Source organism: Mya arenaria, chromosome 14 (genome assembly GCF_026914265.1).
Source record: "Mya arenaria isolate MELC-2E11 chromosome 14, ASM2691426v1".
Lineage (NCBI taxonomy): Eukaryota > Metazoa > Mollusca > Bivalvia > Myida > Myidae > Mya > Mya arenaria.
Genome location: NC_069135.1, coordinates 42,104,950 through 42,123,561, shown reverse-complemented (window position 1 = coordinate 42,123,561; position 18,612 = coordinate 42,104,950). Strand labels below are relative to the sequence as shown.

The 18,612-nt window shown below is 34.6% G+C and overlaps 2 protein-coding genes across 8 annotated transcripts in view; one reads left to right on the top strand and one right to left on the bottom strand.

Annotated features, from left to right (window-relative positions):
- The window catches only part of LOC128218523 (inosine-5'-monophosphate dehydrogenase 1-like), a 75,407-nt gene that overhangs the window by 28,808 nt on the left and 27,987 nt on the right, over window positions 1-18,612 (top strand). For 3 of the 7 annotated variants that reach the window (XM_052926204.1, XM_052926206.1, XM_052926209.1), the window contains exon 11: window positions 13,538-13,682. In XM_052926204.1, the coding sequence (XP_052782164.1) occupies window positions 13,538-13,682 (145 nt within the window). Of the gene's footprint in view, window positions 1-1,824; window positions 1,969-2,287; window positions 2,372-2,778; window positions 2,804-5,432; window positions 5,470-7,908; window positions 10,619-13,537; window positions 13,683-18,612 lie in introns of those variants that run through there. The other 4 variants (XM_052926208.1, XM_052926203.1, XM_052926207.1 and 1 more) reach the window with 4 other exon arrangements.
- On the bottom strand, window positions 14,273-17,799 carry LOC128218522 (uncharacterized). Its single transcript, XM_052926202.1, has 2 exons — window positions 17,136-17,799; window positions 14,273-17,018 (listed from the first exon to the last, which is right to left on the bottom strand). Exons 1-2 carry the CDS (start codon window positions 17,465-17,467, stop codon window positions 15,695-15,697), a joined length of 1,656 nt encoding a protein of 551 aa, XP_052782162.1. The 5' UTR covers window positions 17,468-17,799; the 3' UTR covers window positions 14,273-15,694.

Sequence of the window (18,612 nt, the reverse complement as noted above, 5' to 3'; positions counted from 1 at the left end):
TAATTGACATCTGGGACGCGGAAAGGGGTGGGGCTAATGGGGCGTGTCCCCTCCGTTTGATTTTTTTCAAATTTAAGCATTGAAAGACTCTATTTCCAGTAAGTTCAGGTATTATTTTCATGTTTTCAGCTCTACTGGCCAAAGGCCAGAAGAGCTTATGCGATGGTAATGTGTACGTCGTATGTGCATCCGTGCGGTCGTGCGTTCGTGCATCTGTAAACAATTGCTTGTGAACACGAAACAGTCTTCAGTTTTGATTGTATCTCGATGAAACTTGTACAGTATCTAGATATCCATTAGAGCTGGGTTCCTTTCGAAAACCAGCCAGATACGCCCATGCATGCCTAGATTATGGCCATTGATAGTATAAAATAATGCTATTGTGTATACAATTGGTTGTGAACACGATACAGTCTTCAGTTTTGATTGTATCTCGATGAAACATGTACAGTATCTAGATATCCATTAGAGCTCGGTTCCTTTCGAAAACCAGCAAGATCCGCCCATGAATGCCTAGATTATGGGCCATGAAAGTTTTAAAGAAATGCTTTCTATTTTTAGCCAGGTCTGCATGAGTGAATTCTATTTTTAGCCAAGTTTACATGTACATATAAATTCAAGTTTAGAGTTAAGGGAGACAATTTGCAAGTCTAAGATTTTGAGAGACATTTTGCTTCTGCAGTTGATTTTGTGAATTACTCTGCCTTGTTCTTGTTGAAAGCCCAAAGGCCATTTTTTAGCTTTAAGTTCTGTAGTTTGCGCATTCATCTTAACAAAATTGGTTGTGAATGTTTAAGTAATTTCTGGAGAACGGAATAATTGTCCAAGACCATTTTCAAACAATCCGCCCTAACAGTCCATCTAGTTGGGCACAGCACTCTAATTTCAGGACTCATTTCCTTCCTCAGTTCTTCAACTACAGTATTTGAAACATCAAAAACAATACAAATAATTATTGTCTTACTGCCTTTTTTCCCCACTTACCTGACTGTTTCACGTCATTCACACGGCAGTTAGCTAGATGGTAACATGTTTAATTATGACATGGTGACCTGTTTATTCAATATCGTGTCAGACTGGTATTGATCTATATGTGCGTGGTTTTAGTTAAAATACGATTATTAAGAAAAAAGGTATCAAATATTTGCGGCCCCATTGCTGTTACTAGCCAGAATATTGGGGGGGGGGTCGCGGCCCATGCGGCCCCAGCTCCTATGCGCAGCAAGAACTATGACCTTGGATGTTGAAAACACTTCTATAATCTTGATACTTATTTAAGCGCACATAGATAAACTTAAATTATAAAACCACTGTTGTTTAATAGATATACATACCAATGTGAAAACTGATATCTGGTATGCGTTTTTGAGTTTTATATTTGTTATGTCATAGGTCAATATCTTTCTATTTGTTATGTTCTTACTCTGTCTCAGTGCCACCCCCCCCCCCCCTCCCCTCCCCCCCTTTGAATATATAAGTGTAATTGGCTTTTTGGCCTTAAATGCATGTTGCTCTCTACCAAGTCCATATCTGAGTTAATGAGAGAAGTCAAATGGAAAAGGTGTCAACCTCTCACCAAAGAGATTGTGGCTCATAATCCCACCAGGGGTACTTTCTCATTGCCTCTTAAAAGGACACCAGTACTGGCAGCTCCCCAGTAAACAGATTTAAGAGTGATTTATATCAATGTTTAGCTGTCTTAACAATCAAGCTTAAATAAACTAGTATAAATCTTAGACTGTCTTTCTCCCTTAACATGTTTAAACTCACTTGCATCATTGAATGTACTGTATGAACTATGAAAAACAACCTTTCTGATTCCAGTGAGAGTGATAAGTTAAAGGTAGCCCAAGGAGTCAGCGGTTCAATTCAAGACAAAGGTTCCATCCACAAGTTTGTTCCATATCTGATTGCCGGCATACAGCATGGCTGCCAGGATATTGGCTCCAAGAGCCTCTCACACCTTCGGTAAGTGTTGGGAATCAAACCAATTTTTACTATCAATAAACAGAGTTTAAAAACGGACCAATTATCGATTAATAATCTTTTTTTTTTTGCTCGTACAAACCCTTCACTCTTTGCATTAGCGTTCTCTCTGCGGTACATTCTTTGATTGTTTTATTGAAGCCAAAATAGCTGGAACCCTTTGATAGTTCAAATAAGGTATTAACAGGCATGAGTAGTATATGCTCCATATGTGTGTGATTCGAAAATGTAAAATATGCAATTTCTTTGTATCTGTTATTAAAAGTATTTATCATCATCGGCATTAAATCTTACTTTCTAGATCAATGATGTACTCTGGGGAATTGAAGTTTGAACGGAGAACTACGTCTGCGCAGATCGAAGGGGGAGTTCACAATCTTCATTCGTATGTATCCATTCTCATCTATTATTGTTTACACTGGGTAAAGGACAAAAAAGCTGCTTTAATTTATACACAGAGTTAATATTGTTTTGCTTTTGATAGTATATTTTATGTTATTTCTATCGAGTGCCCTCATATTTACATCTTATTTCAGTGAAAGGTCATGAATGAAAAATATTTATTTTTATTTTTTATAAATGTATCCTAAATCTCAGAGAGGGTTTCGAATGACCACCTATTTCATAAATGCAAAAAAACAACAACCTGAAAATGAAAATTTTGAATACCATGGGCTTCATTTTATGAAGAACATCTGTATTTTTGTAATCTTGTTTGTCGTACTATATATTGGTTGTGGAAAATTAATGTAAATATGATGGTACTTAATGTTGTTTTATCTTTCTCTGTAGTATTTTGCGTCTGTAATCTTGATGGGTGAGTAGATATGTGTGAATAGTACTTTGGATTTTCCGCCATGATTGCGCACCTGCCTTCTGTTCAAGTCATTTTAAGGCTGTGTCTATTTGTCTGTAAAACTACAGAAATTTGGAGATAATGTACACTGTGACATCGTCAGACGTCACTAGATGTTGAATGAGGCAGAGGCCACTTTGGCCAATGAATTAGTCCAATTTATTGGATGAGAGGAAAATCTGAATGCCCTTGACAGCTTTATTTATGCACTCGTGCAAAGTGTAAAATAAAGTATGCATCAACTGGAATTTTGTCTGGCCAAGATGATATTTTACAAGCAGCCTCACACATACTGGCTCGTGAATTTTGAGCAGACGGTCTTGTGCATATTCAAATTAAAAAAAATCATTGCTTCACAGAAATAGTCACAGCCGTGTCATTCATTGTAACAGTTGTCCAAAACACCTTCGAAAGATCTTCCCAATGTCATTTTCATAATTTCATGTTCATTGAACTCACTTATGCGTATAAAAAGCGTTTATAGGCTCCTTTTTTGTTTGATGGTAAAGTTGGGGAACTGCCTAGTGATTATATGGCATTGATATCCGCGCTGATCTGTTGGGCTCAACTTCTTAGGTTGGCCTTCAAACTTGGTACACATGTTGCCAGAGTCAATAGGCAAATACTATTATTTGTAGCATTTTAGCTTCGTCACTTAGGCTAAAGTATTTGCTGAATTGCATTTCTTGGACAACTTAGTTTTGTGTGGCTTTTTGGGTGGCGAAATCACTCTTTAATTGACTCTATTCAAGTTTTTAAAAGTTCAAGTAGACTTTACAACCATTTTTTGGGGGATTATGATGTAAAAATGAAATAGATTAACGCATTTATATCAAAAGATAGATTTGCATTGTCTTGCAAAGTTTTCACATTTCAGTGAAGTATTAGAAATAGTGTATCGTTATATACAAGTATTGACAATAGTGTACCATTTAATGCAAGTATTGGAAAATTGTGTAGCATTGTATGCAAGTATTGTAAATACACTTCTTACCACGCGTTTCTTTTGCAGATTTCGCACAACGGCGCAATTTTTCCTTAACGCGGACTTGATCTTTATACTTTAATTTTCACTATACCCCGCAATATAGGCATAACACCCACTGCTTTTATTTCTATACTTTTCACGGCATTCCACCGCGTTGAGTCAACTCTATACGCGGCGTCACTAAGGAAAATCGCTTATGCATATGAATTGCTTATTTGGCAGTGTATGGTGAAAATTTTGTTTAAAAAGATAACATCCCCAGTTAAAGTAAAACTCGCGGCGATTAGCAAAATCTGGTAAAAAAAACCGCGTTGTTGGTAGTGTATCTCAACAAGGCTAATCCTCTTGGAGAAACTATAGTTGACAAATTCTTATCACTTCAAGTTTCATTCAGAACTAATGTGTTTTAATCATAATTTATATTATTTCATGATGTTCGCCTTTCAAATTGGTATACTCTTTATAAACTAACAGTTACTAATGCACATTAAAACATTAATTTTCATGTTTTTTTCAAAACTTTCCATTATTTTCCTTTTTTGAATACCCATGTTTTTATCAATTTTAAATGAGCTAGAGCTTGTGTTTAAGATTATTTTGGAAAAAACCCCAACAGTTTTAAACAATCCCTTAATGATCAATAACGCTGCATGTCTGATAACAATAGTTTTTGGTTGATCGTCCATATCGGCCGAGTGCTTTTTGGTATATTTACAGTAAATTGTTAACTTTTCTGGGGCTGGATGTTCATGTGACAAAATGAGTCCACATCATAATAATTATTATCCCATTGATAACAATATTTAATAAATGTCCACCTTTAACTTGAACGAATCAAATTGTAAACAGGCACAAATTAATATTATAATTTTTAAAAGTCTGAAAAAGTACTTCTACCGCAGGAAAATATTAAATGATAAAATTCTGAGTAAATAAAATCTAAAAAAAAATGTCTCACCTTATGCTCTTATAAAGTTACATTTCCCGGTTGGCTCAGTGTAAAAACAAAATGAATAGGACACATACTTGAAAAATTCCATGCATGAATTTAGGGAATCAATTTTTATTTGGAATTTGTTTGCACAATGCTCAGATTGATCTATGTAAAAGGTGCTTGCCTTTGATAAATATTTAAGCAAAACATAAAACTTGAACCATTGACAGTGATAGAGACACACATAAAGAATGACGATATTAATTTTGTTAGATAATATTTACAGTATGCTGATAACTGGGCTGATTTTGTTCATAATATAGATAACTCAGTGTACGATAATTCAATGATTTGATGTTCTAGTTACATGTGTAATTATTGATATGATGCTATAGGATGAGTTTGGTACTTCTTCAAACATCAAATATAATAATTTTAAACTGCGTTAGACTTTAATATTTGTGATGTCGTCAGCAAAAATCAGTCATGTGCAAGGAAAAGTGATGTTTTCATTTTTGTTTTGTTTCAAGACTCTTCAACACACAAGTATAGCCATTTTTAAATGTTTTCAAAAACGAATTGTTTTATTGTTAACGTCAATACATCAACAGGGCGAATTTTTGCAAACGACGTCACATTTTATAAGTATTATTTCTGTATTTTCTCAGATATCAAAGTAGCAATGCTGCCTGAGCAAATGTTCCGGTATGTGCTCTATACATGTATCCTCTTATAATCCCACATCGTATAGTCTTGTCAGGGCCATGACAAACTGATTTTATGTTTAGTTGGATTTACGACCTTTGGTCTTTCAATATGTTGGCTTGCCTGTAATAATTCAAAACATTTAGGAACAAGCCAGACATCGCGAAAACCTTAAAACCAGTGGTCTTGGCTGGTAAATTGTGTATCTCTCAGACTAAACTGGTAAGGTGTTGATCTGACTGACAGTGTGTTCAGATGTAAAAAAGTAGAAATGATACAATGTTCATCAAATATTAAACACGGCTCATTTAAATCTTAAAAGAGAGAATTACATTGCCACCAAATCAACCAATGGCAATTTTATAACAAGTCAGTGTGGGGCTGTCAAAAGATAGCGGCTTTCAAATTTTATTTCACAGAAATCTTAAAAGACTGGCAAAAGTCAGACCGACAAATATTTAAAAACAATACTGACAAAATTTCAGGGGCTGTCAGACCGAATGACTGACACCTTTTTTGAACTTTTGCGATCACCATAAAATCGGTTTTGATTGGCCTTACTGTTGTTTTTTTCAGTAAATATTTAAGAGGATGCTTTGTTTCTGTTTTTTCTTCGATTGATTATGGATTATGTTGGAAATGTACATCGATTGATGTGTTTGGAGTCGGACTTAATTTTACCATCGATTGCCTTAAACAGATTTTAAAAGCCGACTGATGATCGATTCATAATCATTCGTTTTTATGCTTATACAAACACTTTGCTCTTTGCATTTTGGCTTCATTTTAATAACTTATTATAACCTTTTCCTCACTTGTATGTTTTGTTAATACATTAATTCTGTATTTTTATATCAAGGTAATAACAAATTGATGAATTTAAAAGGAAAAAATAATTTAATAAAAAACCTCATCCATTCCAATAATCAATTGTGGCAAAATCACTATTAATTGTTGCCGATGCTGCCCTTTTCAGTCGATTTTCGATTAAAAGAAGAAAGGCACTATGTGATCAGTCCATTATTGTTTAAACAAGAGTTACGGTTTACCTACAGAAGTATGACATGCCCAAGTGCGTCATATAGAACATATACGGTAATCTCAGTTTTATACCACAACAATCATAAATGGGTCAGCACATCAAATATGTTATTCATGCGTTAACGACCTTAAAAATTCCATGGACAGAGCTACAGTAAAGGATCGAAATGGCTGTAAATACGCCTGAAAATGCGCGTTATGATACTAACCAAAATTCGACTCATTCAGAGTGATCTCCCTTGATGAGAAGTGTTGCGATGTGGTGTTTTTAACTGTACATTTAAACAATTGCCATTAATGAATGAAAGCATTGTTTACACACATACACTTCAATTAAAATGAAAACTTATCAGTAGCTCTGCATGGAGCTTAAAATATGCCACATTATAGGCTCTGCCATTTTTGTCATAGGAACCAATTACAGCATATTACCAATTCAATTTAGTTTTACTATCATAGGCACCATTTTATCAAAGAGTGTGGGTCATCAAGAATTTCAGTGTGTTGTTTTAGTATTATCACAAAATTTATTGATTTTTTGATTGAAAATTTAAATAAATATTGCCTCAATGTCTCTTCAATCTATCATTTGCTTCGAGTTATATACCATTTTTCCCAGAGATACTGATTTGAAAAGATGACCTGGACGATGATTCAATCGTTACTGAGATGATCTGTACGATACAGTCGTTGATGAGATGACCTATACGATATAATCGTTGATAAGATTACCAATTTTTGCTTGTCACGGTTCAGTTGGTAAAGCATGTACTGTTTTAAAGGCGTTGTACATGTACACGTTTAATCAGAACATCAAAGGCAAACACCTTAATTGAGCACCTCTATTCAGTATTTTCTGTTATTTACAGTTCATTGCATGATTTTTTGTATCAAATTCTAATAGTGTTTCCTGACTATTGGAGCCCTCTTATTTAAGAGCATACTTTTTATTATAGCAAAATATGAACCTATTAGACAGCAATTGTAAAGAAAAGAGTAAAAGTTTCTGAAGATAATTATATTGTGATGTGATAAAAATGTTTAAAAAAGTACTATGTTTGAGAGTGTTGTCCACACATTAACCCCCATATCAGAATGGTAACACATACAATGGGAGTTTCTGTTCCATAAATAACGCCTGGATAAAATAGTATGGTTTTCACTTAAACCACAAGCTATAATTGAGTGTTATCTTGACTATATTGAACAAAACAGTTTTGATTGTAATAAGTATGGTTGTTGACAAGATAACTTCAGTTATTGACCTATTTTAGAAATATGTTTGACTAGTTTTACTGTACTGATACTCTTTCCACTACTGATCAGCACAAATATTTAGGAAATGAAAGTTGAAATCTAAAACTTTTCGTGATAAAATTGAAACTTTATTTTTTGCAGATATGAGAAACGCCTGTACTAGCGGAATGGGGGTAGCAGTCAACAATTTTGTGCAATCTCTCGGTCTGTGTTCTTGGGACCGTTAGCGTTCAGCGTCTTCTGCGGACCAGCCATAATCGTCATCACGTACTTCAGCAATCAATCAAACATTAGCATGCATAAGATGATGATGAAATATTTTCAAATGACAATTTGTGAATATCATTTGCATCAGCCTGCATGGATTGTCAAAATTTTTAACTGCAGCAACTAATATCCAAAAGTTTTCTGTTCATGATTTCGATGGTATATAAATGTTTAGTTTCAAATATGTTTCAGTATAAATAAATTGGGTCTGCAGGGTATTGATGTAAAAATGAAGGAATTTTCCATTGCACTTTTTTCAAAAGTGATAATTTGTTAACTTGTATGTCTTTGATAAATAGTTATGAAAAATTATTATGATTTCATATTTTGATGGGATTACAATTACTGCCCTTGTTAGTAGCATTCCAGATATATTTTTTCATTATGTCGTTTATAATTATCATGCCAATTATGTTTCAAATATTACTAAGTCTCAACTTTACTCTGTAATGGTGCTTGTTTTTCAGTTTTATATTTTCTTAAGTGTCAGTCAGTTAACATAGACTTGCCATGATTGTATATCCATGAATTTCCAACTAAAGTGTCAATCAGTTAACATAGACTTGCCATGATTGTATATCCATGAATTTCCAACTAAAGTGTTGGTCAGTTTACATAGACATAATAATATTTTCCATGAGTTTCTAACTGAAGTGCCAATCGTATTAGGCATAATTGTATTTGCATGAATTTCTAACGAGGTGTCGGTCAATTTACATAGATCGGGCAAAATTGTATTTCTATGATAATATTCTACATAAGTGTTGGCAAGTTTACATAGATCGGGCTTTATTGTGTTTCCATGAATTTCTACATAAGTGTTGGTCAGTTTACATTGATCGGGAATAATTGTATTTCCATGAATTTCTATTTTGGTGTCAATCATTGTAGGCATAATTGTATTTCCATCCATTATTGCTAACTGAGTTGAGCAACAGAAATCCAAGACAAAAATCTTGTAAAAATGCTACAACTATATGTTTCAATGTAATTGTTTTTTTATGTTTTTGTTGTTGTTTTTTGAAAAAAAATGAAGCATAATATTTAGGTTTTATTTGAAATACTACAGCGATTTGATTCCGATGATAAATTTTATAACATGGGTAGTCTGTGCTACTGTTCAATCCAGTTTGTATTTAAACTTGAAATTACAATCAGTATTTTATTTAGACAGAATACTTAAAGTAATCATAAATCATTAAAATACATACATGTACTATAAGTACATTGTCTTGTTTCACGAGTGCAGGCGTTATTTATGTCTTCTTGAGATTATTGATAATGTTGATTATTGTGGTGAATATTAAAGATACAGGGAGGGACATAAAATGTAAATTTTGTTGAGTGTGATGAATATTAATGGTACATTATATCACATTGTGATGAACATTTAAGGTACAAAAATGAATTCTTCAAAAATTTACATAGAATATGTTTAAATTTATTTCTGAGATGAAGCATTTTATAGAATGATTGTGTAAACACCTATAACACCATTACTAAAAGACAGAACGTATTTTTTGATGGTTGATACATGTGTATATATATGTATAGGGTTAGAATTACAGAAACTTAACATTTATGAATTGATTTCTCGTTATATTTTTGATATGGCTAGATAATTGAACACTGAGATCATATGAGTTTTGTTTGGTAAGGAAAGTTTGGAATGAAACAACCTAGAAAGAAGTAATGGTTGACACGGATCATTTTTCTCATTGTACTTGGTACTTGCATTATGCTTTTTATGGTCAGTTATTTTTGTGCTAATATGTTGAACTGTTACATTGTAGTAGTACTTTATAGTTGCTGTTTTATGAAGAACCCTAGGAGCGGTATTTGCACCTAGGATACGTTTTCAACTTTGGAAAATCTCTCCTAGGAATGAAAACCTCTCCCATGATACTTCAATAAGTCCCCTGAGGTTGTATTCAATAAAGTTCCTCATCCTTAGACATGCATTGGTCAATTAATTATACAGTCCAATCAAAACACTCTACATTCTACTCTGAAATTTATGATTGATTCAAGTTGTGTATTGAATATTTCCTCAGGATCTGTGTCAAAGTTAAAGCCATTAAAGTCTGACTTACCTTTAAAATGATGTATGTATGGTATAAAATGGAAGCTGTCAATGACAATGTGTAATTGTGTATTAAGGCTCTTGAATTCGTCGAAGATTTGTTATGATAATAATAGTTAAGAGTCTCTGTTAAACATGTTAAAACTCATTTACTATCTGTTGATTTATTATAATATAATTGTTCTGACACTACCCTGCCAATATCAAATGTGCTTTACAATGTCTGTGACTCAAACTGAGTTTAACAAAAAAACGTAAGTAAAATAAAAACATAGTATTGATGAGCTGTTCTTCAGCTGAAATTCTGCAGACTACCAGTACCTTTTATTAAAGCAAGAATTTACAACTAAATCCTTTGACTGGTTTTATTTGCTGTATATATGATATATTTGTTAGTTATCTGATGGAATGCATGTTCTTGAAATGAAATGTTGCTAGATTTTGATGGTATTGTTTGAGTGTCATGTTGCAATATATTTACAAATAAATCCAATAAAACTATTTCTATCGTTATTATGTAGATTGTTGTAATGGAATACATCATTGGTATCGATGACAAAGTGGTTAGCGTATCTAACTCACGATTAAGGGGTCTAGATTTTCTGGAGTTTTCTTTAAAGTATTGCATGGTTATCACAATGTTTCATAATCACATGTACATGGTATGTACATGGAGAAAGTTTTAAAAATAAATTATCCATATACTGTGATGTCATAATCAGGCCAAAAAACGGCTATCCGCCCTAAGAAAATAAAATATACACCCTAAATAAATAGCGAATGGTTCAAGAAATATGCATAAACAACACCAAAAATGCACCATTTAAGACGCTTATTACTTTAATGATACATTGGATAGTACAGATGCTGAACCCAGCATAGAAACGGGTTGGAAATTGGTGGAAATACTGGTATTGCTCTAGTTCCAGTACCTTAGCATAGAAATGTAACATGCATATTTTATAGGGATCATAACATTGTTTTCCCTGCTGTTAATGACTACAACAAGCACTCACACACCGGGGAGTGCGGTGTCAAGTTGTTCAACGATAAAGCTCCCGCATATTTCTCCACTGTAACACTGTTTTCAGACTATTTGGATCAGCACTACCTCAAACACCCACCATACAGCCCAGACATCGCGCCTTCTGACATCAAGGTGCACTTATATCAGTATATAAACATTTTACCAAAAAGAAGAGTTTGTAGACATTTTCAGAAATGAGTTCACACCTTAAAAAAGTGTGTGAATGCCAAGGGGAATTCCAGATACTCAAATAGACATTTTCCAATAGGAGATGGCCGAGTTGGGTGCTCCTTTGAGACATTTCTGCTTAGATGTTTTGTTAATGGCTCCTCATGGGTGACGGATAACATATTTACCTTTTTTACACAACTACAAGAATCATTTATAAATCCTTATACTTGCATTGGTATTGACCTGATAACTGGGTGCCTGCTCAGTTTTGTTCAGGTAAATTCTAGTTGTTTCGGATAACTGTTTAATTTGCAGACACACATGTAGCAACGAACATGCAAGAAAATGATTGAGGCTTACACACTTTATTGAGTGTTTGAAAGTCACTTTTCTGTAATTCGGCAATCATTGTTTTTCTTCCGATTTTGATAACAGGAAAACTTTCAATCACCAATGAAAATAACGAAATGGTGGCGTGATAGCTTGAACGGGCACAGCAAAGAACCAGAGTACCCGATAGCGTCCAAGGACGACAAAGAAACAATAGTTAGTGATGGCGGCAGTCAGTACACACGAGATGGACAAACCGACAATGTCAGCGTTGGTCCAAGCTGGCGCAGCTTTCCTTATCGTTGTAAGCATGCATTAAGCATATAAGTAACAACACTGTTTCACTTTTTGTCTTTTCATCGGCCGCAATAAATTACGATCGTAGCAGTCCTTGCAGAAGTCGATGAGAATCTCATTTTAAATACAGTTTGTATCAATGACTATCTAAATCTGCTATGATGGCTTTAAAGCCACGCCACATCAAGAAAAAATATTAATATAATACACATTGCGAAAATGTGTGACATAATTCTTCAGATATATCTATAACGGGACTTTGGAGCCGTACTTTAGGGAGGGGGAGGGTATTATTTATTCATAAAACATACTGAGAGAGGGCGGGGGGGTAGATGTTGCCCGGCTTGGACTGATTGAGGTTTTAAACTCTTAGAAGCCCTGTTAGGTACATAGTAACATCTTTTTCAAATATTATTATGTGTTATCATGATTAAGCGATAACAAATTTTATGTGTTATATATTCAGGACTCATCCCAAGGCAACTCCATCTACCAGATAGAGATGATTAAATCCCCGAAACAGCAATACCCATACATACAAATCATAGGGGGTAATGGTAGGTGAACACTTTTTTTAAGGGGTAATGGTTGGTGAACAACTCGTCATTGGGTTAACTGTAGGTGAACACTTTTCTTAGGGCGTAATGGTTGCTGAAAACTTTGCTCATAGAGGGTGACGGTAGGTGAACACTTTTCTTAGGGGGTAATGGTTGGTGAACACTTTGCTCATAGAGGGTGATGGTAGGTGAACACTTTTCTTAGGGGGTAATGGTTGGTGAACACTTTGCTCATAGAGGGTAATGGTAGGTGAACACTTTTCTTAGTGGGTTATGGTAGGTGAACAATTATATCAGGGGCAATGGTTAGTGAACACATTGTTCATAAAAATAAAAGTTGTACAAGACTTTGTTCAAAATGGGTTATGTCTTTGTTGTAAACACTTTGCTCATAGGGGTAAGGGTAATTGAATAGGTACGAGTAAGTGAACTTCATCTAAGCAGTGATATTCCTTGAAGAGTATAGTTTAAACAGGGATGGAAACTAACTTTTCCAGCATGGTTGCCCCTCTGAGACATCTCAACAAGGCACTGTACCTCAACATCAACAGGTTTGTAAGCCTTGCTGTAATGTTGCAGATATACATATTTGGTAGCATTTAAGTTCTTGAATACTTGCATTCTTACAGACATTACATTTTGGGATTCATGATTGGTAGCATTAGTTGCTGAACACTTGGATGTTTACAATACAGTGTGTCTGTGATGGTTGACAGAGAAATATTAACAGTGGGTTATCTCAACAAGGCTCATCTTCATCCTCTTGAATCACCAACAGCTAGAAAAAATCCAAAGAACTTGTAGTTTAGAACGCACATTAAGTATGATGATAACCCTCCAACAACCCTTCTTTTTCTATCCAGGCAACTTAGGATGCACATCAAACTGCACTTTGATTATTACCCATTATTACCCTTTGCTCTGATGACCGTCCAATTATGCTCTAAATACCATCTGGTCTAAATATTATCCAACTATGCTCTGATTACTATCTCTCTGATAACCATCTTCTTACATTCTTGATGACCTATTCTACAGTGATGATGGGTTCTATGTTGGCTGGCACATCAGAAGCACCAGGCGAGTATTTCTTTGCGGACGGAGTACGTCTGAAGAAGTATCGAGGCATGGGTTCTCTTGACGCCATGGAAAAACATCGAGCAAGTCAGAGCAGATATTTCAGGTAGGTTGAGAGTTTTAACTACTAACCAGCTTACAAATTCCCGGGCTATGAATCAAACTACAGACTGCTTGCAGGGCAGAAATTATACTAGGCACAGTGGTAATGAAATAACCAAATGGCTACAGTGAAATCAAGACCAATTACTCTGGTTATAATTTATTATATCGACACATACAATCATTGTCAATTAAACACACTGAAGTAAAAGTATAAGGTATTCAACTTGTTGAAGACGCTTCCAAATGTCAAATTTACAGATTATTATGTACATTCACTTATATATAAAGTCACATACAATCCCTTATATATAAAGTCACATACATTCACTTAGATATAAAGTCACATACAGTCACTTATATATTAAGTCACATGCAGTCACTTAGATATAAAGTCACATACAATCCCTTATATATAATGTCACATACAGTCACCTACATATAAAGTCACATACAGTCACTTATATATAAAGTCACATACAGTCACTTACATATGATGGCACATACAGTCACTTAGGTATAAAGTCACATACAATCCCTTATATATAAAGTCACATACAGTCACTTAGATATAAAGTCACAACCAGTCACTTATATATGATGGCACATACAGTCACTCAGATATAAAGTCACGTACAGTCACTTACATATGATGGCATATACACTGTATTACAGTAACTTAGATATAAAGTCACATGCAGTCAATTACATATAAAGTCACATACAGTCACTTACATATTAAGTCACATACAGTCAATTACATATAAAGTCACATACAGTCAATTACATATAAAGTGACATACAGTCACTTACATATTAAGTCACATACAGTCGATTGCATATAAAGTCACATACAGTCACTTACATATTAAGTCACATGTAGTCAATTACATATAAAGTCACATACAGTCACTTATATATAAAGTCACATACAGTCACTTACATATAAAGTCACATACAGTCACTTACATATTGAGTCACATACAGTCACTTACATATAAAGTCACATATAGTCACTTACATATAAAGTCACATACAGTCACTTAGATTTAAAGTCACAACCAGTTACTTAGACATATCACATACAGGTCACTTAGATATAAAGTCACATTCAGTCTCTTAGACATAATGTCACATACAGTCACTGGGAGATAATGTCACATACAGTCACTTAAATATAAAGTCACACACAGCCATTTACATATAATAACACATACAGTCACTTGGATATAAAGTAACACACAGGCACTTCGACATAAAATCACATACTGTCACTTCAATATAAAGTAACACACAGTCACTTACATATAAAATCACAAACAGTCACTTTAATATAATGTCACATAAAATTACTTCATTTAATCATCATATACTGTCGCTTACATATGCAGTCACAGTCAATTTCTTATAAAGTCACATACGGTCACTTACATATAAAGTCACATACAGTCGCTCATATATAGCTACTATGGTCGTAACCTCTAACATGTCCCAACAATTTTACAATAACTACAGAATAAGAACTATAAGCCTCATCAGAGCCAGCATCAACGTGAAAAAAATGAATAATGAAGTAAAACTAACATATAAAGTGATAAAGTTCTCATGGTCTAATAAAGTCATCACCTGCAAACGAATGAATCAAGTCCAAGCAAAAGTGCCAACTTTTAAAGGGTATGATGCAGTCATTCGAAGTCAGCAATCTGACACACATGTAGCTGGCCTTAGCAAATTCAAGGTTTAAACCAGTTGATTCTGGAATTTTTCACTATGAAAGTTCATACATATGTAGGCTAGCAAATCTCTAAGCTATGGGTAAAATATATTGTCACATGAAACACGTCAGCTGGAAACAAATGAGCATTGAAGTCCGCTGATAGTGCTCTTTATTATTATACACTTTATGGAATTTGAAAATTTTGTGTGTTTTAAATTCATCCTACTTTTCCCATAGTTATGCGCTATGTGCAGTAAATACAGCTGATATTATCCCGTATTACCATCGTAACTCTCATTTCACTCCAACTCTAAAACAGAAATTTCATCTCCTTCTCTTCCAACAATCAGTTTGCATGATTGTTTTGAAAACCATATTGCTAGAGGAGAACATAGTCCATCCGCCATTGTGACCAATGTGGTAATTTTGTGTTTACCTTCCTTGTCCACCAGTGTCACTGTGTGGGATCTATGAGAGCAGACAAACACATGTCCTCTATCACTCACACACACTGAAATAGGCCAGTCAAAGTCTAGATCCTGAAGAGTTGATAGAATGTTCCCACTTGTGTCAATGGTGATCAGCTTGTTGTGAGATGGATCAGGAATGTTGGTGCCATCCCTCCTCACTGTGAATCTGCCCACTGTGACAAAGGCACTATTGTCCTCATATATCTTTTTCACTAGCTGCCCTGACATTGTGTACTGGTAAATTGCTGTCCAGGATCCCATATAGAGGTTACCATTGTGGTGAGAAATACCATGACAATAATGTGGAATTGTCAACTTCCTTGTTACACTCAGTGTTCTACCTGTCACTGTGATGAAGTGCACGCCTTTGTCACCTAGAGTTACAGCAGCTTCATTTCCTGCAATGTGACAGATATGTAATGGTGCATCAGGGAGGTTATATGTGTCTATTACCTGGTACTGGGAGTCCAGAAGCTTTACTTTATAGTTGTTAAAGTCTGAGATGAGGATCTCTCCTCCAGGCAGCTCACATATACCGGATATTAGGCACCCTTTTTTATCATTTTTGATTTTAGCTGTGTATTGTGATCTGTGTTTCACCTTATACACATAGTTCTCATCAAAGATTTTCCCAAGTGTCTCTAGTGTGTTCAATCCAGAAAGGAATTGTTCAATCATGGGGTCTTCATGAAATACAAGTGATTTGTTAGGCTTGGCATACAGTTGCTTTAGCAGGTTCTCTGCTTCTCTCATCTTGTCCGTGCATTTCTTGTACGCAATGTAAGAGTTGTTGTCATCTTGCTGGGATTGGATGGATTCTAGGTAAGATTTTAGTTTGTATGTGAGGTTTGTGCATTTGTCAATGTCGTCCTGTAAAAAACATTCTGCCTCATGGAGCTGGTGTTGTAAGATGGCATTTGTCATTTTCTCCAATTCATCGAGTTTTGCGTTTACTCGATTCCTTATTGTCTTGATTTCTGCAAGCAATTTCTTCCCAGAGACTTTGAGGGACTCTTTGTTGTGTGTCATTTTCTCCGTGATTTCTTGAAGCCTGTGGTTAATCTTTTGAACGTCTGCTGGCAGTTTTATCAAGTCTATTTGGTTTTTCAGTCCATCCACAAGGTCAGGAATATGCTTAATACTCTGACACATTCTGAAACAATAAATTTACAACTGATATGTTTTATTTTGATGGTATAACTTGTTATTGTGCAGTTTATAAGTTGTACTAAAGTAGATTTATGAAGTAAGATGTTCTATTTATACATACCTGTGAGTGAGAGAGACACAAATGTGGCAACAGAGCTCATCATGGTCCTCACAGAGCAGTTCAAGCTTCTTGTCGCCATGTTTGTCACATGCCTCTATGGGGTTAAGTCTTGCATACCCCACCCACTTGCTCACATCTTGTTTTCCAAGCACTGTATGTGTCCTGAACAGTTTGTTGTGGAGCAGTACACAGTTATTGCAGTAATATTTCTTACACTCGTCACAAAAGAACTGTGCCTCATTATTTAACCCATCATCTTTACATGGAGAGCAGGCAAAGTCATGAATCAAATCAGAAGTTTGATAAACAGAGGAACTGTAGTTGGCAGCCATTATTACTCATAAAATACACTCAGATAGCTCCAAAGAATCAACTTTAATTGAACAATTGCATTGATACTAACAGGATAAGAATTAGCCCTGATGAGTTACAGGAACCAAAGTCCAGAAAACTGTGTTTTTAATGATTTGTAAAGGTGATTTAATCCAACATCTTTACACCAAGTCAGCAGACAAAGTCATGAATTAGGTCAGACACTTGTTGAAAAGATGATTCAAACTTTTGAAATAACACTGTTCAATGTCCTATATCTTTTAGTTAAGTATTCCTTTTTGCCTTTTTGTTTGAAGCATGGTTATTTTTTTACAATAATTAAGTCCATTTGTTTGCTAGTAATGATTTAAACTTTAAAAGTCATTCGTATAAATATTTGTAATCAGGAAGTAAAAATCATTTCTTAACCCAAGTTTATTCACTATGGCTGACGTTGTCAGTAGAGCTGATAAGGTCTATTCATGACTGTCAATACAAATCTTCATAAACAGGCTATTACTTTGTATCATATTACTACATTAATTATACATGTTTAAAATATATTCTATTATGACTTCTTTACATGATATCATACTTTGTGTCAGTTTGTCCCAATGGCAGTCTGACCTCATAACATTATTAACTGTTAAATCAAGGTGAAAAGGGCGTTAAAAATAGTTGTGGGAAAGTCAAAGTAAAAATGTTTTCTTTATCAAGTGTATAAATGCATGCATATATTTAATATATTTGTGTCCCTAGCTCCTCCACAATTGGGGTTACAAAGGAAAAAAACTTTGTCAATCTTTCTGAAGACTATCTTGGTCACATTGAGGATTTGATGTTACAGGGGCTTAGGGTCATGGTTTTGGATGTGCACCCACTTCCCCTAACTGAAAACTGTAGGTTTAAAATCTGATTTTAGGTGCAGAGGCTAATTTAAGTCATAATTTGTGCATTCTAGTTCATTTTATGCATAATTCTCCATATTGTGAATCTGAATTTTATTTAATAATTTGATTGGCACAAAAAGCTGATAATACAAAGATAGCAACAACTATATTATAAACAAACTCTTAAGATTAGAGCTGGCAAAAACTATGACTAAAGCTGATGTTAACACTTCTATAATCTTGACACTTAATTCAGCAAACAAGATTGACTTGAC

Bases quoted from the DNA above. Each gene is read 5' to 3' on its own strand.
- LOC128218522 (XM_052926202.1), bottom strand. From the start codon at position 17,467: ATGGCTGCCAACTACAGTTCCTCTGTTTATCAAACTTCTGATTTGATT. The intron at 17,019-17,135 runs GTATGTATAAAT...TTATTGTTTCAG, and splicing joins TGTGTCTCTCTCACTCACAG to AATGTGTCAGAGTATTAAGC.